Below are 22,789 nucleotides of genomic sequence, written 5' to 3'. Positions count from 1 at the left end.
TCGGGAGATAAGCGACCGTCAGGTCGCAGCGTGATTTTAGCGCAAAATGTGTAGGAGCAGTGTCCAAAAATGTGTTTGAAAAAATCAGCCAGATGGTGGCGCTATATGGGACGGATCCATGTTGATGACATGAGTGTAGACATACTGTGTACCGATTTGCGTGATTTTAGGGCAAAATCTGTCGGAGCAGTGTCCAAAAATGTTTTTGAAAAAATCGGCCTGATGGTGGCGCTATATGGGACAGATCCATGTTGATGACATGAGTGTAGACATACTGTGTACCGATTTGCGTGATTTTAGGGCAAAATCTGTAGGAGCAGTGTCCAAAAATGTGTTTGAAAAAATGGGCCTGATGGTGGTGCTATATGGGACAGATAGGGGGTCCCTGGGGGTCCCTGGAGCTCCGGGGGTGGAGGTTGTTGATTGGCAGGCAAGGAGTGTGTGTGCAAGTTTGGCATGGATTGGGGTAACGGTGGCGGAGATATGAGTTGGGGAAAAGTGTGACGTGACGGACAGACTGACGGACAGACTGACAGACAGCCGGTGGAGGTTTTGGTAGTAACTGCGACCTAACGGTCGCAATGACAATATGTCACATTAGGAGTCCACTAGTACCAGTGGTACTCAAACTTTTTATTTACAAGGACCCCCATAACTCTGAGAGTGTACAAATGGAACCAAATGGACCCGTAAGGGTCAGAATTACAGACCTGTTATGGTCGTTCAGGGCTATTTCTTTTTGTGTTTATGGTAATATTATTATTACCATCTTCTATGTCCGTGGCAAACTGTAATTTTGACAAAAATGTCCATCACAAGCCAACATGACGATGACCCCTGCTTGCAATGCGACGTTCACTCATCCTGGATGTCCTGTGTCCTCCTCCTTGTTCCCCAGGGAGTCCACTACTGGGAGGTGAACATCGACCGCTATGACAACCACCCGGACCCTGCGTTTGGCGTGGCACGCATCAACACCATGAAGGACATGATGCTGGGGAAAGACGACAAGGCCTGGGCCATGTACGTCGACAACAACCGCTCCTGGTTCATGCACAACAACTCCCACACCAACAGGTTGGTAACAAATGTGCACAGCTGTACACACTTGCACATGCAGATGACTATAGATTGTACGTACCGAATCCTCTGTGTTGCCTCCGGCTTGGCCGAGTGTCCATGCGAGTACAATTGGCCGTGTTTGGGGAAGGGGAGGCCACTCTTTGCGCCCCATGGGGAGGTGCCTGTCAACCGGGGGCTTTGACAGTGGAGAGTAGGATGGTGGTGCTACGTCCTCATAGTGGGGGCCTAGGCTGTCACTGGGCAGGTGAGCCAGTAGGGACAGCAGTGAGTAAACAGAAATATGTGGGGATGTATCACTTTTTCTGTATTTTAACATTCTGTTTAAAAACAAAACACGTGTTGACCCCTTCATTTTTTTGCAGTGCTAACCGCTCCTACATCCTACAAGTCTGTATGTCTGCCCCGCACAGCTTGCCATTGGCCAAGCTTTGTTGGACGTTCTGAGCATGTAGGCTATATTAAAGGCACCGCTCACTTCACATTGGGTGGGATTTTTATGCTAATGGCATGCTCTTAACGCATTCGTGCTACCGTAGCTAGCAAGCAAAACACTCAACAATGATCACTTTTTACAACGGTGAACACTTGATTAGTTTCATGCTGTTGTGAATAATTGTGAATTACTTGTGTGTGAAAATTATTATTGAATCAAATTCTTTCACTTCAATTCATCAATTTATTCATATTAATTCTTATGCTTTGCATAATATATCGTCGTTGTCGGGTGGAAACCTCGTATCTCCAAGTTTCACATTTTTTTATGTTCTTTCGCAAGGTAAAGCCCTGCTTCATCATACAAGGCCGTCGCACAAAAGTAGTGAAAACAGACGATCTACAAGCACACAACGCCTCGCGGTGCGAGGAGTTGTGTGCTTGTAGATCGGCTGTTTTCACTAGTTTAAATCATTTTTAAAATGATAAATGCAAAACGAAGAGTTTTGGACACACAAGGTTTCCACCCGACACCGACGATATATTTGCTTCATTTTAAAATTGCCTGTTTGTGTTGCGCACCATGCTGCTAGAAATAGCTGAGAATCACTGTTGTCATGTCAGCCAGCAGGCAGCCTGTCAGACGCACAGGTTTGTTCGGTGGCTCTGCTCAGCCTTACTCATCCGCTCTCACACACTCGCACACAGCGACAGTGGTACTCCCTGGGGGTTCATACTCTAAAGTCAGCGGGGACTGGAGCACACTGTGCAAGACATCAAACCATAGCTTGCATGTCTCTCTGCCACACTACAGCAGCAGAAACTATCAATGCATGCATGTCTATGACTGTGTGTGTGCATGTATTCGCGTGTTGTTTTTGATTTTCACAAAGGTTTTCTTTGTAAGCCGTGTGGCCACCTTTCCAGTTCTTAGCGTGTATAGCTTACGGGCTTGAGTTTACGTTTCACTCACATTCCATAGTGGTGAGTTTACAGAACTCCTTAATAAATGCTGATAAATGCTGGTCCTTTTTTCACTTTAAACATTATTTGTGTAACTCATTTTATTCACTGCGGAGAAACCCAACGTGCTTAAGCTGGAACACAACGGTAGAATTACAATGGGTGTAATCATTAGTTCTCGACAAGCCTGAAAGTTAGAACCTGCCCTGAGTCAGTTGAAGTCCAAGCAGGACCCAAGCCTGATTATAACATACAGTAGGGTCTGTTGTAGCCTGGCGGTGCCAGCCTCTACCACACACCGCCAGGGGGTGGTGTTGTGCGGTCTGGTTTATTAACTAGGCTAGGTCTGTTGTGCTCGGGCTGAAACCTAGAACTCTTGTTTCCCAGACTGTCTGTATGTGTGACGCAATGTACTGCGTAACTGCGACAGCTGTCAGTATTTCTCATTTTCCCTCTGCAGTGTTTTTTTACATGAACAACTTTGAAATGACTTTGATACAGGCACGTGCACACATAGACATTAAAAGGGGGCTTGAGCAGCTGCCCTTTTATCCATCTGTAAAAAGTGCCCTCTCCAGACCATGAATGCAGTTTTTACTATGGTGAAAGAAATGCAAATGCCCTCGTTCCATGCCATACCTGAAGGCGGCATTCAAGAGAATCGCCTTGTTCAAACTCTCCTGAACATGAATGCAGCATCTTATGTTGAAAGAAAATTGCCCTCTCCGTGTAGAAATCCATGCTGTTACGCCACATCTCCAGTATTGACTTGATTATGCTTAGTTTATTGTGGTATCAAGCGTCGAAAATAGTCGACCTCCAAGCTCACAACAACGCGCCGCAGCGCGACACGTTGTGAGCTTGGAGGTCCGCTATTTTCGATATTTCCACCAAAAGGCCCTTTTATAAATGTCAGCCCCTGCCCTGCATCTCTAACATTCTCTGCACGTCCCTGCTTTGATATGGTGGAATTACAAAGTGATCCTCTCCGTCTCTGTGCGTGTGTGTGTGTGTGTGTGTGTGTGTGTGTGCGTGTGTGTGTGTGTGTGTGTGTGTGTGTGTGTGTGTGTGTGTGTGTGTGTGTGTGTGTGTGTGTGTAGGGCTGAGGGAGGAATCACTAAGGGCGCTACGGTGGGCATCCTGCTGGACTTGACCAAACACACACTGACCTTCTTCATCAACAAGGAGCAGCATGGACCCATGGCATTTGAAAACCTAGAGGGAGTCTTCATGCCGGCTGTCAGCCTCAACAGAAACGTACAGGTGTGTGTGTGTGTGTGTGTGTGTGTGTGTGTGTGTGTGTGTGTGTGTGTGTGTGTGTGTGTGTGTGTGTGTGTGTGTGTGTGTGTGTGTGTTTGAGCTAAGTTAGATTGGGTCTATGTGTGTAGAATGATTACTGTAACATATCTTTCTTTATACAAGACATTATTCCCTTAAAGGGCCAGTTCACCTCTGGGACAACCAGATCTTATTTTATTGTTGTTTGGGACACGATCAACACAATCCTGAGTTATTTTTTGTGTTCAATCTGTGTTTTGCGATATTTTAGTATTTCAGCATGAATGATGATGCATTTTGCATCATATGATGCAGCATGATGACTCATATGATGCAAAATGCATCATCATTCATGCTGAAATACTGAAATATCTCAAAACACAGATTGAACACAAAAAATAACTCAGTATTGTGTTGATCTTGTCCCAAACAACAATACAATAAGATCTGGTTATTCCAGAGGTGAACTGGCCCTTTAATGGCGGTTTCAGACCTCATATTGGCCCCCACCAGGGGGCACCAGGTGACCAATTAGAAAGAAAATGAAAAAGCATGCAAAACAAAACTAACAACAAAAATGGGCACAATGTCAAACATTGTTTTAAATGTTCTGAAATAGCTAAAACTAGATCTATAAGCTCACGACGGATGGCTATTATGGACAGCGAGAAAAAAGAATAAAATAACACAAACAAAAAACTATATAATATATATAAATATAAATAAAAAATAAATAAGCGTGTTGGCACTTGGAAGTGTAGCTATTATTCCTGTACAGATTACTCAAACTGATATTGCACAATGTATATTTTGCTATTGTTTCTACAGTATAGTAGCCTATATAAGGTATTTGTATACCATACATTGTATGGCTGGAGTATGAGTAGTGATGAGGAGTGACTTTCTTGATTTCTTGATATTTGGGGGACCTCAGCATGGAAACGTTTGGGAAGCCCAGTTATCACCTAAACAGTACAGCAGTGCGGCAGCCAGAAGTGTGATTTCATAGTTCAAATATCTCTGTAATTTTAAGTGACGATCTCGTCGGAACTCTGTTTTGTCTACCGCAGGTCACCTTACTGACTGGCCTGGAGGTGCCAAAGAATATGAAACAGTAGGAGCTCCATTCCACCTTCAGATGGGCCCGTGGCTACACATGAACAATATCATACAGGGGCTTCGCTTCACTCCCCCAAGATGGAGCCATTCATTCCTATATCAGACGGGGTTCCACTTTTACCCTTCTCCCAGCCTCAAGGTGCCCTGGGTCTTGGATATTTCAACATGGAATGTGCTTAGCAATGGATTATGGAAGTTAGATTTTTTGCCAGCGTTGTGGAATATACTTACTGGGACTGAACTTATAAGGCTGTGAAAGTCACTTAAACAGTGAATTTGTTCCAACAGTGGTCTACTGGGTTCCTCTGGGTTACTCGCTCATACCAACCTTCATCACTCTAGCTGTGACCCCAACAACTCTAGCTGTGACCCCCAACAGTGTGAGAATGGACCACTGGTTGCAGGGCTTTGGCCCTGCTAGTGCTAAACCACTGTTTCTCAAACATTCACATTTCAAGGTCTCCCCTTAACTCTGACAGTGTACAAATGGAACCAAATGAACCTGTTCATTTGGTTCCATTTGTACACTGTCAGAGTTACAGACTTGTATGGGTCAATTTAGACCACAAAGTCCCTGGAATCCACTTTGAGAACCACTATGCTAAACCATCCCAATGCCGTCAAACAGGGAAGATGGTATGGTACCCTAGACCGTCATCCTCCCCCTGCTAATGTTCCCTGCTCTATGGGCTGATCATCAAAGCTTGTGATCAAACATCTCTGTCCTAAAAGTACAAAAAAACTAAAAACATCTGCCCTCAAACTCAGAGCCCTGACAGACTGCTACCACTGTATGCTGTGAAATTATTATGTTTTTGTTATTTTATTCATCTCAGATTACTTTATATTTTTCTGTTAAACTTTGAATCATACAGAACAATCAGAAAAAAGAAGAAACACCTCCACTACAATGTTTACAGTCTAAAGTCATGGGGTGCTTTCTGGAAGGGAAAGATCCATCGATGGAATGATGGAGGGGACTGCTCAATGTGGTAATTTGATTTCCTCTGATTCTCTCTCAGGTGTGTGTACACCAGGTACGAGGTAGGTAAAACAAGATGGTGTTGTTACTATTGTTAATGTTTAATTTCTCTCTGAGAGAAAGCCTGATCTCTGATCAGTCTGAAACCTGGTGTTGTGAGTTATGGAGTTTTGGGTGGCAAGAGGTATCAATAGCACTGAATAGCCAGGTACACCAGGCTGTATAGTTGAGATCAAACAGATCACTGAAAAGGTTCCCTCCAACTGTCTTGTGTTTTGCTTTGGGGTTCACATTTGACAATGATATGACTTTTTATATCATAGTCTGAAAGGACTCATATATTACCAAACAGAGCCCCAGCCTTTCGTTATTGGAGTACCCAAGTCTGACATTGAGACCCCTGGGTCTTGGCAAATTCTCATTCAAAAACCTTTTACAGCATGGCTCTGTAAGAGGCAAGGGGTCTACAAATCGTCTGTCTGTTTGTCCAGGTTTAATTAGCTGCCAAATGTCTTGTGCACACTGTGAGTAGGCCAAGGAAGTACCTTCATATGTTTTAGTTTTGGAAATATTTACAGTAGCTGTAATTTTATAATGGCGGCCACTGGAGGTATTGGATTGGGCTGGAACCTTGCCGAACATGGAGTCATACACATCATAGATGAATGCCACAGAATGGCAACATGAAGTCTAACATCCATATGGGAACCCATGCCATTATTAGACTCTGTCTCCTTTTAAATAGCATATTAATGGTGCAGTATCTGTTGTTGTACAATACACTCTGTACTATGTCAGAATCTGTCAATTATACTGGTCAGGTGCGGCTGCCTGCCACATTGAGGCCAGAACGTGACATACCACACCCGGTGGAATCCAAGGAGTTCATGGAATTCATACTGTGGGGAAAGGTTTCAATCTGGGTGGGTGGGCCCAGATTCAATCTATCTGGGCCTGGGCTCGCACAGGACCATCTGTGCACCTTCAATGTACTTGGAGGCAAGTCTATGACATCAGTACCTGTTGCCAGCAGAGTACTTAGTGCAGAATTGGTTATCGGAGAACGTGGAGGCCAGACTATTGACGGCATTACCCATTATCAGTTCTGAACTATGATGTCAGAGGACTTGGGGGGCCAGTCTTTGACATCAGCACACATTTCCAGAGTACTTGGAGTCGTGACTAGGATGATGCTGACTGTCGTCCCTTTTTGCACAGATGTTGGCAATACATTTTTCATGTGTTGTGCGCCAGTTGGATTGCTTCTTGTGTGGCTCTGGCGTTCGTTTGATGGGTTTGAAGGTGGACATCACCGTACACATGGCCAGAGTACTTAGCACTGTACCGGTTATCCGAGTAGTACTCGAAGGCATGACTGGAACGCTGCTGACTGTCCTTTTTGGCACGGATGTTGGCAATTAACTTTTCATGATTCCTGCGCCAGTTGGACGGCTTCTTGGGGCCTTCTGGTGGCGGTATGCTGGGTATGAAGTTGGCGATCGGTGTGCCCTCAGCTCTCATTGCTCTGGAGTTAAATACCGTCCTGGTCTTGGATGTTATCTTCTGGCAGATTCTATTGTGGTTTTTCAGCAGTTTGGGATAAAAGCTCCTTTTACAGATTTGACACGGAAGCCTTTCCGAGTCAGTGAGAGGAACCTCGACATCTGGGACACCGTAGCTGGGTGTTTCATCCTGAGGAGTGTCAATCTCCATGTCGGACTGCTCAGCAGACATGTTGGACATTTTATTTGCTTGTTCTGGCATGATCCCTAAAAATCTCTAGTCTAGTGATCTAGAGCTCTTTTAAGCCGATGCGCCTCGAATCTCACGTCATTAAACTGAGGCATGGCCTACATCTGGCTTAGATATATATGGCCTACATCTTGGCAAAAACGTCTCAAAGTTTGTTGTACGCCCAGGAACCCATTGGCCAAGCCTCGTAGGACACGCTGTGATTGGCTAGCGGGACGCTTGATGAAATTAACTCATAAATAGCACAGCTCCCTTCACACTAGGTGTGATTTTTAGATACATTTGTACATTTCCAGCATCACTTTATGCTTTGCAAGCATATGAGTGCTTGGACTCAGTTCCAAAAGTTACTGGTATTTTTGAATGTCAACATTTCTTTGTGACCCAGGGGCATGTGGCTTTAATGTCAGGACTTTGGTACTAGATCTATCATGAGGGAAACCTTGAAGGGCTTGGGTTGAATTTTATTTAACTGGTTAAATAGTAATATAATAATTATAATATTATTAAAGAGAAATACTGTATATTCACCTTGACAGCTGAATGTCAAAACATGTTAAACAGAATAGAAAAGCCTCAACTTTATTTTCAAGAGAATTGCCAGTATACACTTTGCACCATGTGACTGAAATATTTTAATTAGAGTGTTATGTTCATTTGATTGTTTCTTCCACAATCCAAGCATACTCTCACTGTCACTGGGAGGCACCTTGAAATCTCAAAATGTATCAGTAATGTTAGAAGTCATGCCAGTACCACATTAAGCAGCTTTAACCTTTACACCCACTGCTGTTGTTTAATAAAGAAAATAGGTATACGGAAGCTTGTGCAGGACCTAGGTCTAATTTACACTCTGTGGTACAGCACCCTTGTGCTTTGGAGTATAAATTAAACATTAGCTTTCCAGATTACTACCAAACCACTGTGAAGGAATATATAAGAGGGGAAAAAAAGAAGGAAAAAAATGTGTCTAACATTCCTGTGTATAGTGTATCAAACTGAATTATTTAAATAAGTAGATAATGGAGTCTTTTTTAACAACCTCAGCCTATTTAATCTAATTATTTATCGCATTGAAGTTTACATTTAACTATTTATACTCCCTATAAAGTTGTGTGTGTGTGTGTGTGTGTGTGTGTGTGTGTGTGTGTGTGTGTCTGAGAGAGAGAGAGAGAGAGAGTGTGATGAGTGTGAAAGGAACATAGTTTACATTAAAGCAGTGAGTAACCACACTTACAATACACTGCAAAATCCTGTGTTCATTTTACTCTGAGAATGTGAAATGATCAGAGTTAAATTAACAGGATTTGTATGTGCACGAAGATGATGTCCATTCACAAACTGTAGATACTTGACATGTGAGTTATGATGTGAGATAAGCATGGATTAAAGCGTTGAAACAAGTGAATCTGTTTTGTAAATAGTGTAGCTGTTGTCCTTGAAAAATGAGTGCTGTTTAAATGTGAAAGCTTGCCACAGGGCCCCCCCTGCTGCTTGGATCTTGGCACTGCAGAGTCAATGCATTTCATGTGGCCATGTATAATGACAAGCATTTTGCCTCTAAAAATGTTATCATTCATTCTAATGCTTCCTTTTGACAGCATTTTTCAACTAGGCTTGAATTAAGTGACGGCAGGTGTCACTGAAACCTCTTCATATTCATACATTCTTGTTTTAACCTCTTTAGTTCAAGTTCGAATTGTGAACATCCAGATGGACATTTACAATTCATGATGTACAGTAACTGTCTTGTGCCATTGAGTATTTTGATGAGTTACAATATTAGCACAACATGGATTCTGTTTAGTCTCTTATTGTTTTTCTTTTTGAGGGTAATTATAAAACGATTCATATAAGTTTATCCTTTTCAAGAAATACAGTAAGTAAGATATTACAAAGCCAGAATGTGATTATACTGTATACACTGATACTGGACCCGCATTGACAAATGAGTCCCCTGCCAAAACAATGACGAGTGTAAAGTGAATCTACTTTTGCCAAACAGAAAGCCAATTATCCATCGACATCTCTCTCCTTTGGGATCCCCTCCTAGATTTAAACCCATAAACAGTTGAAATACCCTGGACCAGCTTGCTCTTGTACTGATATCCTACCTGCAGACACGGCAGTGAGGATTTTGTCTGTTCCTACTGTTGGAATAATTATTCAAATATACTTTATAGCAAGTGTCAGGACTTCGATGCAGCGTGTCACTAAAGTTAAATTATTTCAAGTATACTGTATTCGTTGAATGGACTACTTGCTTGTATGCCTGCAACTGGTCAGCTTTGCTATTTGCAATAAAAACTCTGCTCATTAACATTGATATTGACTATAGAGGTGAAGACTTATGTGCTACATTCCCTGGCTGTCAGGCGCCCTCAAACATACCGTGGTTTTACAGGTTTATCGTTTAATAAATATTGGTTGTTCAGCAGTACCCCCACCCCCCTTTCCATAGTGACAGAGCAGACACAGACAGACTGTAACATAGCTGTGCTCAAGGAAGGTCAAGTAAAGTAAATGCCTAATTTATATTGTTCTATGATGATGTCCCCTGCTGAAAATAGCAGATATAGGCTACACAAGTTCACAGCATACTGCCTTTTGACGGGCTGAGAGTTTGTAAATTAGATTAGCTGCATTCTCAGCATGGGACACCGATGTATGACAAAGTATACTGTATGTGGAATAACTAGGGATCCAGTGCACCAAGAAAGCAAGAATCTTCGAGACGTCCGAGACAGAAGGTCATATTAAAGCACTTGATCTAACTTTAATACGTTTTAAGGGCTGGGAATTGGAAAATACAATTTAAGACACCCTGCATAATTCTACACTGATTGTTAATGACCTAATTGTTTTTGACATGTTAGATCTGCCCTCTCCTGTGAATGTGATGCCTTTAAAATGAACACAAGAATATTGTGCTGAAACTGAAAGTCACTTCAAAAGTTTTTTTTCTTTTAGATATATAATTTATATTCCCATGTCATTCAAATATTTACATTCAGCACTGGCATTTTGTTTTCCAAAGTGTATGTAAATAACTCATCAAATATTTATTTCATTCATATTTAATATCCTGAACTGTGCTTAGAACAAAAAATGTTGATCATTGATCTACTTTGTACTTAATGACACCTCTCACTGATTTATACCAGAATACTTGGTGAAACAATTATTCATACATCTCAAGCACATGGCAATGAGCTTTGTGTTGTACTGAACCCCAAGCCTATAGGGAGCGTGTCGATATTTCGACGTATCATTTGTCCGACAGCACGCCACTTCGACGCGCCGATAGTTCGACTTAGGGATCGCGAGATTTCGGCGCCGCTGTTTCGACGGCACCCTTTTTCGAAAAAAAGTATGCCAATGTTTCGACACGACAACTGTCCGACACGACAACAGTTCGACAAGACGGCACGGTATTGCGACAAGGCAGCACGGTATTTCGACAATGAAAAAACAAGTCTCTCAGCGACGCGCTCCCCCCGACAGACTCATGGTGCCAACGCTCCAGCCTCCAGTAGGAGCGAGCAACCCGGTTGTAGGTCGCTAAATGATCTCGCCCTCTCTCCGCTCCTAACCCAGCCTTCCCCTCCCCCGACCCTTCTATCGTTTCTAGGCTATTTGTTGTTCTGCCTATCTACATAGGCCTACTGTGTTTTATCCGTCCGTCCGTCCGTCCGTCCGTCCGTCCGTCTGTCTGTCTCTGTCTCTCTCCCTCTCTTTCTTTCTCTCTCGTCTCTCTCTCTCCCTCCCTCACTCACTCACTCACACATACGCACAGAGTAGACAAACCACAATTTTCTGTGGAGACCGGGTTGCAATGCACAAACACACACACACACACACACACACACACACACACACACACACACACACACACACACACAGTCACACAGTCACACAGACACACACACACACACACACACACAGTCACACACACACCAAACGCTCTGAAAGTAGCCTATATAATCAATGCCAAATTGGGAATTATTTTGTAAAAAGGATATGAACATGAACTGTAGGCAGGGGTGCTGTGGCAAATTGTGGGGGAGTGGGTCTCCATTTAGAAGCCCCGTGGATTTATTAGCTGGAGTACTTTATTTATTAGCTGGAGTACTAGTGATCTATCCGTCTGTCTTTCAATGTTATATGAGATACTTAAAGTGTGGTTCCTGTGGAAATAAGCCTCGGCTTTCTAGGATCTCCTTTTAGTTGACCTTGTACCAGTGATTTGTACTGTCATGAAACTGTACTTTTTTCTACTGCAAACTTCTAATAAATTCTTCAATCAATCAAAAAAGCCGATTAGGCCTATAATAACCTCTTTAATATGCTCCAGACTGTCCCGACAGAACCTATCACAGGGTGTTCGCGCATCCTCTGTCTGTCTGTCTGTCTGTCTGTCTGTCTGTCTGTCTGTCTGTCTCTCGCTTTCTCTCTCTCCTCTCTCTCTCTCTCTCTCTCTCGCTCTCTCTCTCTCTCTCTCTGTGTGCGCGGTGGCACATGCTTAAAAGAACAGATCTGCAAGCTTAGCTAACATCCTGTATATCCGACGGTGTTGATAGCTTGTAAATCTGTTATTTTTGCGCATGTAACCTTGTACTTGTTTAAAAAAAACTCCATGCTCTGCAGCTTTCTATTGGACACAGACCGGCAGGTTCAGATTTGCATTATAGGCCTATTATGCCCACAGCTAGGGAGGAGAGTATATTTTACGTTTATATGGGGCTAGTACATTTTGCACCCATATTACTGTCATGTCTTAATAATATGTTGCTTTTAACAAGTAAGCTAAGTGATTGGTGGAGCCTGCTGCGCACTGACTGTGGCCATTCATTAGGCTACTCTTAAACAGGGCCGTGCTGTCCATACAGGCAAAATAGGCAGCCCCACACAGGCTGGGGGCCTCATGAGATTATTATAATTTTTTTAACCAAAATGGGCATGGGCCCCCGTTGAGCTGTTGAACAGAGAACAGTTGAAGTGAGGGTTAACATGAAACAATTGCTTTGGACATATTAGCTCATTAGAATCTGAAAAGAGCTTGGCTCTCAAAGGTGCAGACCAGATAACAATGGCCCTAATCACCCAAGCAGTTCCTTCATGTGTGTTCTGTGATGTCACATACATCTTTAAAGTGATCCCTGACTAGTAAGCCATGTAGGCCTTAATATGTTATAATAACCCTCTTTAAAGTGATCCCTGACTAATACGACAAATATGCCTTAATACATTATAATTGTCCTCTATAACTACAATGTATAATTAAAAACACCTCAATTATTGTATTTCTTCTAGAAATAGCTAATCTTTCACTCAATAGGGGAAATGCCCGTCGCAAGTTGATGATGTCATAAATGTCAAGTGTGATCTATCCCTATGGAATTTATGGCATGCATGTGAAAATAAAAACAAACTTAATACTTCCTATGGTTAATATGAGCATCAAATCAATATTTCAAATGTGTTTGTGTTTTGTTTTTTTGCACATGCATGCCATAAAAATGACACCTGACATTTATGACATCATCAACTTGCGACAGGCATTTCCCCTACTGAGTGAAAGATTAGCTATTTCTAGAAGAAATAAAATATTTAAGGTGTTTTTAATTTTACATTGTAGTTATAGAGGACAATTATAATGTATTAAGACATATTTGTCGTATTAGTCAGGGATCACTTTAACCAAAATATACCATTTAAAACACTTACAATATATTCCTTTGAGAGAAAAAAAGTTATATTTTCAACCCATGGGGGGAGCCATTGCACTGTTCGTCGCATGTAGTGATGACGGTCGTAGAAGATACATTTTGTCTGGACGGGCCAATTTAAAATGGCGGTGTAAACACGTTTTAGATGTTGAATTAAACACTTTACTAACCCGGCGAAACATCCTACTTGATTGAACAGAACAGAAAAGCACCACACTACTAACTACAGTTAATCTGAGCTTCAAGACAATGTTTTAAATATTGTAAAGAGAACGTTCTTTTGACGTTCCATATTAACCTTATGGGCCCGACCAGCCAAAATGTATCTTCTACGTCATCACTGCATGCGACGAACAGTGCAATGGCTCCCCCCATGGGTTGAAAATATAACTTTTTTTCTCTCAAAGGAATATATTGTAAGTGTTTTAAATGGTATATTTTGGTTAAAGAGGGTTATTATAACATACTAGAAGCTCGGCCGCCCTTCCGTCTAGTCGGCGCCCTGGCCAACTCGGGAACAATGTAAATAGGGGATGAATGCCCCGCCCTTTAATGCAAACCCCATTATACCTGTTGTCATAGGATCTGTTTTGACCATCTGTTTGCGTGTGTCCATTTATGCCCATGGCTTGTGAGATGCGTCGGTTATCTCCATATATAGAGATTCAACACGTGCAAAGTACAGGAGTGATGTCAGAATGAGTCAGCAGAAGTGATGTCAGAATGCCCATATGCCCATATATGGAGATCTCTGTATCTGTGTCCCCTTTATGCCCATATACGGAGATTGCGTCCATTTTATGTCACAATGAGTCAGCGCTTGCGCCGATACATCCATTTATGCCCATATATGGAGATGTGCGGCCGAGCGTCTAGTCGGCGCCCTAGCCAACTCGGGAACAATGTAAATATGCCCATATATGGAGATCTCTGTGGACCCGTTATGCCCATATATGGAGATGCGCGGCCAAGCGTCTAGTCGGCGCCCTAGCCAACTCGGGAACAATGTAAATATGCCCATATAAGGAGATCTCTGCAGGACCCGTTTTGACCATCTGTTTGCCTGTTTGTCTTTAAGTCAGCAGAAGTGATGTCAGAATGCCCATATGCCCATATATGGAGATCTCTGTATCTGTGTCCCCTTTATGCCCATATACGGAGATTGCGTCCATTGTATGTCACAATGAGTCAGCGCTTGCGCCGATACGTCCATTTATGCCCATATATGGAGATGGGCGGCCGAGCGTCTAGTCAGCGCCCTGGCCAACTCGGGAACAATGTAAATATGCCCGTGTTGTCATAGGAGTGTGGGGTCATGTGGTGTACGTGATGTCAGAGCCTTTTATGAAGTGATGTCACAATGACATGATTTCCTCCGGAACAGCCTGATGTCAACAATCAGCTCCGCATAAGGAGATTCTGAACGTTTTGCGCCGTTTCGGAAAAAACGTGCGTCGGGTCGGGTCGAGGCCCGGCACTGCACTCCGCGCCACGGCAGAGAACGTGCGTGCCGAATCTGAAGCCGGTGGGACGAACGGTTCTCGAGATACGTGGATTACAGACACACACGCAGACACGCAGAGACTTCTCGCATTTATAGATAGATTAAGGCCTACATGGCTTACTTGTCAGGGATCACTTTAAGAGGCAGGGGCGTGCAGAGACATTTTGAAGGGGGGGTGCTCAAGTGAAAAAAAAAGGGCACCTTGTGGAACCATCGACTACCTAGTAGTTGCATTGCAGGGGGGGGGGGATTTGAATGATGTCAAGTGGCCGGCACTTACACATACATTACATGAGTTAACAGGTTCAGACAATGGTCTATTGATATGCATACATGCCCTGCTGTGACATATCTAATAGGTATTGATATGCATGTATAAATTCATTGAATAACCGATTAACCATTTAATCTACTATAGTCCCTGAAAATCGCAGGCCCCCCCTGCAAGTGAAAATCGCAGGGCCCCCCTTTTGCAAATGATGGAGTTCTATCTGTCCGTCATTCAAGGTTGTATGTGTAAATAAGCCGAAAAGCTTACTAGGATCTCCTTTTAGTTGACCTTGGCTTGTACCAGTGAACTGTACTGTCATGAAACTGTACTTTTAATAGTCTTCAATCAATCAATCAATCAATCAATCTATCTGGAAGAAGTTGCACGTGAACTCTGCAGCCGCACAGAGGCACTCCAACAAGACCACTCTGACAAGCTAAATGCTGGGTGCAGTAAATGTATTTGTCTGCATAAAGGCAATAATTGAAGTAGCTATGAATTGAAATATAATTAACAGGCTGCCTGTGGACACACATCCATTTACATGTATTTATTGTGAGACAAAGGTTGAGAACCACTGCAAAACAGGCACTTAAAATTTATTCTTGTTCTTATTATCATTAAGGTAGTTAGTTATTTGTAGGTAATAACTCTGATATTCCCATTATGTTATCTTGTAGCTATAAAAATTCATGTGAGAGTGAAGCACAATTGCTTTTTCTTATTTTGTTTATATGGAATTATTTTTGAAAAAAATGCTAGTTTGCATTAAACTCGTGATTTATTTTTCTCATATCTTAATTATTTGAAAATATTTTAAAATAATTAAAAACAAAAGTTTAGGAAACCAAATGTAAACAGGCATTTACTTGCGACTCCTAGAAATTGGTCCGCAACCCACACATGGGTCCCGACCCAGGGGCCTCAAACTGGGGTTTGCCTGGGTCCTCCTAGGCCCTAAGCACGGCCCTGCTTATCCCGTAAAGATTACTTTATCCCACGTCCTCAGGTAATGGAGAGAGAGAGAGAGAGAGAGAGAGAGAGAGAGAGAGAGAGAGAGAGAGAGAGAGAGAGATTACTTTATCCCACGTCCTCAGGTAATGGAGAGAGAGAGAGAGAGAGAGAGAGAGAGAGAGAGAGAGAGAGAGAGAGAGACGAGAAAGAACAAAACACTATAGGGTCGGGGGAGGTAAGGCTGGGTTAGGAGCGGAGAGAGAGAGAGAAGAAAGACGAGAAAGAACAAAACACTATAGGGTCGGGGGAGGTAAGGCTGGGTTAGGAGCGGTGAGCGTGTGTGTGAGAGAGACTTTTTTTTTTCGAAATACGTGCAGCCTTGTCGAAAGACCGTGCCGGCCAGTCGAAAGACCGTGCCGCCCTGTCGAAAGACCGGCGTCAGTTTTTTCGAAAAACCGTGCCGTCGAAACAGCGGAGCCGAAATCTCGCGATCCCTAAGTCGAACTATCGGCGCGTCGAAGTTGCGTGCTGTCGAACATTTGGGACGTCGAAAAAGCGAGATTTCCCCAAGCCTATAACCATTTTGCTTTACAGGTTGATTTGACATGAGCAAAAAGTGGTGCAGGTTTTGTGAACTTTCCTCAGTTGCACACAGCCAGAACTTGTGTCTCTTAACTTAAATCCTACAGTATATACTAGCCTAGGGCCCTCAAGGTTATATACTTGACTCCCTCCTATGTTCTCTTTACATCCAAATCTCTTTGCCAAAAATAGCCAACCTACAAGCTCACAACTCATCGTGATGCGATGTGCTGAGAGCTTGTACGTCTATTTTTCACTGAATGTTATCCTATTATGACATGCCCAGAATAGGGCCGCTAGGGTTCACGTTCTTATACTGTTTACATCTAGGAGCTCAATCTACAATAACAGAGGGCAATGCCTTCCTGAAGGGAGAACTACTTGTACAACCACAAAGCCTCCTGTGATTTCTCATAATCACGTCCAAAAGTGTGTATCTCCTCAAGAGCTCTGCTTCAAATCCTACGGCACCCGCAACCATTTTTTGCATGTTGTGTTGAATTTGTCTTGTTCATGCCATCTCATCAGTAGTGACAGTTTGTACGACTACTGTAAGTGGTTTGTAAATAATGAAAATAAAAGGAATGAAAGGCCACTGCAGAGGTTTCTGAACTTTACAGTGTAAAAGAAAACACATCCCAAAAAGAAAAAGTATTTTTCTTTTTTTTTGTTCCTTTACAAAATCAAAATAAATAAAAACTGTGATGGAATATGATCTTGTGTTGTCATTCATATACTTGGAGAATTCATTTAGAGAATAATGACTCCCAAAAGTCAAACAAAATTCCATGTTTAGAGCAAGTATATTATTTACAACGATGTTCAATCTTCTGACAATGTGTTCTGTTTTACTGACAGTCTTGAACACAAACATCCAGAGGGTTTTTATCTGTTCTCTCCATCTGCTCGTCCGTGGTTATGTTCTGACTTTGACAGATTCATTAATTAAGCTGTAAATTCAACAAACACATTTGGACCAGGAAGATTGTCCTCACAATGTCCATTTCTCAAATTCTTGCGGGGACATTTGAGTTCAGCAAAACACACGCACACACAGCACTATTTTCCTTTAATCTTTTGGATCTCCTGATGGCTGAGGATCAACATTCCGTTCTTGAAGCGTCCCACCTGCCCCGAGGGACCAGATCCTGAGCCGGAGGATGCAGATTTCTTCTTGTCCCTAGAGGATGACATGGACAACACAGCATGGAACGGAAAACCATCAACAGGGGATGGAGAATAATCTGCCAGCATGGTGCAAGGGTGACATATTGACAATAAGACAATGATGTGTGTTATAGTAGGCCCATTCCCTTTTTCCCCCTCTATGCCTACGCCAAATATCCCTGCCAAAAATAGCCGATCTACAAGTCCAGAACACGCCACGGCGTGTTGTGAGCTTGTAGATCTGCTATTTTTGCCCAAAGTTCATCTGTTATGACCTGCTTAGAACTAGAGATACTACGGTTCATGTGGTTGGTTAATTCCATCTAGTCTTTAGTTTTCCAAACATGAATGGGAAAAGCAATACCGCTGAGAGCAGTGGTTCTCAAAGTGGATTTCAGGGACTCTCTAGGTTCCTTTTATGGGGGGTCTAAATTGACCCTCAAAAGGCTGTCACTTTGACAGTGTACAAATGGAACCAAATGGACCCGTTCCATTTGTACAAACGTACACTGTCACAGTTAAGGGGAGACCTTCAAATTTCAAAGTTTGAGAACCACTGACATAAAGGACAGTTTGGCTTAAACACTAGTGTTGTGTTTAGTTTCTTATGTCTGACATTATGTTGAGGTCTTGGTGTGGGAGAGGTCAGGCTGTGTCAAAACCAATTAATCATCTTTGTACTACAGCAAGGTGTTTGTGGGCACACTGGACAGACACGTCTTAACTCAGAACAGGCTCAGTTCCACTCACCTTGGCTTACTCTGCCTTTTCTTGTTTTTCTTCAGGTTCTACAGAACAGGAATGGGTGAGACAAAGTTGGAATGAAGATGTGTTAAAGTAGGCAGCTAAGTGACATACACAAAAAAAGAAATGTGCGTTTGTAGAGCAGCAATATGGTCACAGCAGTGATCAAAGCAATGATCATAGCTAGCTATTAGTATACAAGCTATGTTTCTACCAAAGTTCAACATGACTTTAAGGAATGTACTATCAATATTTTTTGTGGATATCAACTTGCATGCCATCCTATTCAATGATTGTCACTCATTAAAATGGGGACCGTCTCTCACCAGTTGAGCCTCCTCTTTGGATTTCTGCTTTTTCTCCTTGATTTGCTGCTGAAGCACCTTGTAGTTGACGTAGTCCTTCTTCGGAGGCTTTGTTCGAGAAATAGACAGACTACATTATTCACATTAACGCTGGCATGCCAATGTAAGGCATGTCACTATAGGCGAAAATGTTCATAAATACTCAAGAACAAATCATCAGGAATGTCAAGTATACTGTGAGTCTTGAGCTAAACATTCCAAACCATCATCGGTAAAGTTCTTTTAAGATTTCGGACTCCTGGTTGCAGCATAACGTCGCTGTAAGGCAGAAACCTTGTATCTCCAAGTTTCAAATTTGTATGCATTTTCGTAAGTTAAAGCCCCGCTTCGTCATACAAAAGTGTCTCACAATAGTAGTGAAAATAGCAGATCTACAAGCACACAACGCTGTGTGCTTGTAGATCGGCTATTTTCACCACTTTAAATCGTTTTATGAAATAATAACAAAAAAAAGGAAGGTTTTGGACATACAAGGTTTCCACCCGACAACGACGATAAAGTCTGATAACTACTACATTGCATAATGATGTGATGTCGTGCCGCAATGTGAGCTTGTAGGGCGCCTATCTTTGGCACGTGACACTGTGGTTTAATTAAAGGTGCTCACCCTGGCTCCCAGCATGATGGCCCTGTCCTGCTCAAACACACGCTGCTGCTCCTTCCTGTAGCCTGTGATTCCAAAGCGATGCACCTCCAGACGAGCCTGACACACCCATGAAAACACATGTCCACACACACACACACACACACACACACACACACACACACACACACACACACACACACACACACACACACACACACACACACACACACACACACACACACACACACACACACAGTAAACATGATTAATATTAAGACGGTTGCTTACAAAATAAAAACTATTTTGAGAATTGTTACAACATCGATCGATGTGTCTAGCCAACATCAAATTGGGACCCCTGAATCTAACATCAGGGTCTTGAGCTCTATAGAGTTTTGTGAGCTACGGTAAGCTGTCGCGCTGCAGTACATAGGTGGTGTGCTTCTTGCCTTTCCTGACTTTGCCCTGGGTTGGCTCTCATAGAGTTAAAGTTTGCTTGCCTGCCAGCCTCATCCTTCTCTCGCATACATGCACACACACATAAAAGGCACCATTATCATGCAAAAGTACACATATTAGATTTTCAGTTTTACCTTTTCCAAAGACAACTGTTCTATCTTCTTGTCACTCTTCTGGGTTGTCTTCTGAGGCACCTTAAGAGGAGGACAAAAGAGCAGAAACAAGAGATTGGCTATGCAACTTGACAAAACTATGACAGATTTGTCATACAGGGAAAATAATGTTACATCTGATGTATTAGGTGAGACAGGAAGTGTGATTATTTTTGTGTCTTACAGTGAGATCAGGATGTTGTTTTGTCCAATTAGTTTACTCCATTGTTCTGAGATGAAGAGAAACGGGGCTGTATTCGTCTCATTATAGTCCAAATCTACCAATGGGCATGTATTGTGAATGCATTGTAAATTGGGGTCCTTTTGTACTCAAATCTCTCAAGTCTTGAGAGATTTTTTAGGGAACCACTGCCCTGAACATGGAGTGACGTTAATAAGAATAAATAAATCAATAAAACACGGAAGCACCCAGGAGGAAGTGTACTAAAAAAAAGGGCCAAATCGAGTTCCTGTTTCTACACAAAAAAGATGGTGGTGGCCCTCTGTATTCTTATAGAATGGGTTCCCAGATTGGTAAACTTGTGATGTGAACCGAACGCTGGAAGTCCAGTGAATGAGATTTCAATTCAAGTCTTCTGTATTCCTTCAGCTGCTGGCTCTCCTACTCCCAAGAAGAGACAAGTAATTAGGCCAACATCAAAGAGAATAAGGACTGAGTCTGGGTCAAGAGAAATGATGAGCCTTGAGGATGATCATGATTATATCACTCTTTGTTGTTTGGAGTTGCACAACTTATTATAGGTCAGGTCAGGGTCTATGATCTTTAGAGTGACCAATCAATATTTAAGACTTTCCGTTTCAGCGTCTATTTGATGCATATTAATGTAAAACAATGTTTTGGCAGATAAACAGCTCAAGTGTAGGACAGCTCATGAATATTTATCAAAACCAGGGGATGGAGTAGAATAAAATATTGTGCAGAACAAACATACATTAGAAAAATAAAGCTATTTAAGCAAGAACAAAGCTTCCAATGCTAGACAACAAGGCCTCTACTCCCTGGTGGTGGATTGAGGGCAGAAAGCGTTAATGTTTATTGGCAACACAATTGAAGTGCTGGCAAGTTTGACAAAATCATAAAGGTGGGCCTAATGAAATGAGACAACTCGCTACAAGACCGCTGGCATTTATTGCATTTTACTTAAACATTTTATGAATGGTTTGTGCACCCTATTCAGCCTATGTGGTTCTCCAAATAACGGAGTAGGGGCATAATGTTTTTGCCTGTTAGACTTGGCTGTCATTAATGCAACTTTTACTTTTGAATCACCACCCCACAACTTGAGACACATTGGTGTAAATGTTTCAGAGGCTGTTCCAACTAAACTAGACAAGCGGTCTAGACAAACCTTTCAGGTCGAGATCCAAAAGAGAAATTAGACGTTTCCCCCGGGACCCAAACTAGTGAAAATGTATTTGGTCTGTGACTCACAAATGTCAACATTTAATGTAAATGTGGGGAAAGTGTACATGCTTACAGTGTTGATGTCAGGAGCCGGGGTCGGTTTGGTCTTGGCTCTCTTGGTGGGATCCCGGAACGTTACCACCTCCACCTGGGGTGTCTGTGGGATGGGCTGTCCTGATTGGAGTAGAACCCAGTAATTCACAGAGAAAAAAAAAGGTGTGGAGGAGAGGAGAGGGGGTTACCTTATTCTTATTTGAGTGTGCACCAATGTGAGGATAAAGATCTGAGCGTTTAAAATATTATCAATACAAATAATAACAGGAGGCATTTCCTTATGTACCTGTTTGCTCAACGTTAGAGCCTTTCCTTGTTTTTTCTCTGTGGTGTCCCAAATCGAGATGCTCTTCTCCGCTGTCATTAGTTTCCCTGTGCACATCTTTCTCCACAGTCAACTCCTCCTGCTCCTCGTGGTCTTCTTCTTCTTCACATTTTTTACGTTTTTTATTTTTTTGAGATTTGCGATTCCTCTTCGATGCAGGCCCATCACCTGTCGTAACAAGTTACAACACAAAGAAGTATGTTAGGCAGTTCTAAATGCTGGCTGTGACAAGCCAAGGGGACGACAGTATCAATCCTAGGAAGTCGGGTCATCTGTACTTCTAGCCCTGAATACAGGACGGTCATGTCATGTATATGACCGTCCTGTATTCAGGGCTACTGTACTTCCACATTCTCTAATTGTGCTGTTGACTTCTTGCAAATTAAGTAATGCAGGTGTTTAACAATAATTTAACTCATGAGAGTGTCAAATGTTAATTTTACACTAGCAAGAGTTAAAGATCTATAAGGGTTCCATTGTAGTTCTTCAATCAAAACAATCAAACTCAATGTGCTTCACATTAATAACCCCGTAATAACAGATATACAGCGTACAGTATACACCCCTCCGCCCCCACCCACAATCTGTCTCTTCCAGACACAAAATTGTACAGGATCCATTCATTCACACTAGCCTTACATTCACACTAGGCTAACTAGCATTTAGCATGAAAAAACAAATTAGTAATCTTTTACCAAAATCATAAAGCCTGTTCAGTACTTGATCCAGAAATAACTGGTCGTCGTCTTCTTGGCCGGTGCTCATGTTTGGACTAGCTGTCACAACAATCTGCAGGAATAAACAAATCTCATCTAGTTGCACTCTGAATGTCAACAAAGTTGTGTGAGCATCACACGTGTGT

General features: G+C 42.4%; 3 protein-coding genes across 3 annotated transcripts in view; 2 read left to right on the top strand and 1 right to left on the bottom strand.

The window, feature by feature from the left end:
* trim67 (tripartite motif containing 67) overlaps window positions 1-4,874 on the top strand; it is a gene marked incomplete at both ends in the record, with an annotated part of 62,701 nt that extends 57,827 nt beyond the window's left edge. The window contains 3 exons of the mRNA XM_080744496.1: window positions 899-1,077; window positions 3,579-3,741; window positions 4,827-4,874. Coding sequence (XP_080600622.1) covers window positions 899-1,077; window positions 3,579-3,741; window positions 4,827-4,874 — 390 coding nt within the window. The remainder of the gene's footprint in view (window positions 1-898; window positions 1,078-3,578; window positions 3,742-4,826) is intronic.
* The window catches only part of cUnh1orf198 (chromosome Un C1orf198 homolog), a 387,053-nt gene that overhangs the window by 233,001 nt on the left and 131,263 nt on the right, over window positions 1-22,789 (top strand). The window lies entirely within an intron of this gene.
* Window positions 17,501-22,747, bottom strand: fsaf1 (40S small subunit processome assembly factor 1). Its single transcript, XM_080744373.1, has 8 exons — window positions 22,623-22,747; window positions 21,889-22,095; window positions 21,622-21,722; window positions 20,105-20,164; window positions 19,533-19,628; window positions 18,887-18,973; window positions 18,567-18,604; window positions 17,501-17,829 (listed from the first exon to the last, which is right to left on the bottom strand). The coding sequence occupies exons 1-8, from the start codon at window positions 22,690-22,692 to the stop codon at window positions 17,709-17,711; spliced, it is 780 nt and encodes a 259-aa protein (XP_080600499.1). The 5' UTR covers window positions 22,693-22,747; the 3' UTR covers window positions 17,501-17,708.

The sequence above is a fragment of the Nannobrachium achirus genome, assembly GCF_963921795.1.
Source record: "Nannobrachium achirus genome assembly, chromosome: 16".
NCBI classification, from domain to species: Eukaryota; Metazoa; Chordata; class Actinopteri; order Myctophiformes; family Myctophidae; genus Nannobrachium; species Nannobrachium achirus.
The sequence above is the reverse complement of the archived record's forward strand: the minus strand, read 5'-3'. Positions and strand labels throughout refer to the sequence as shown.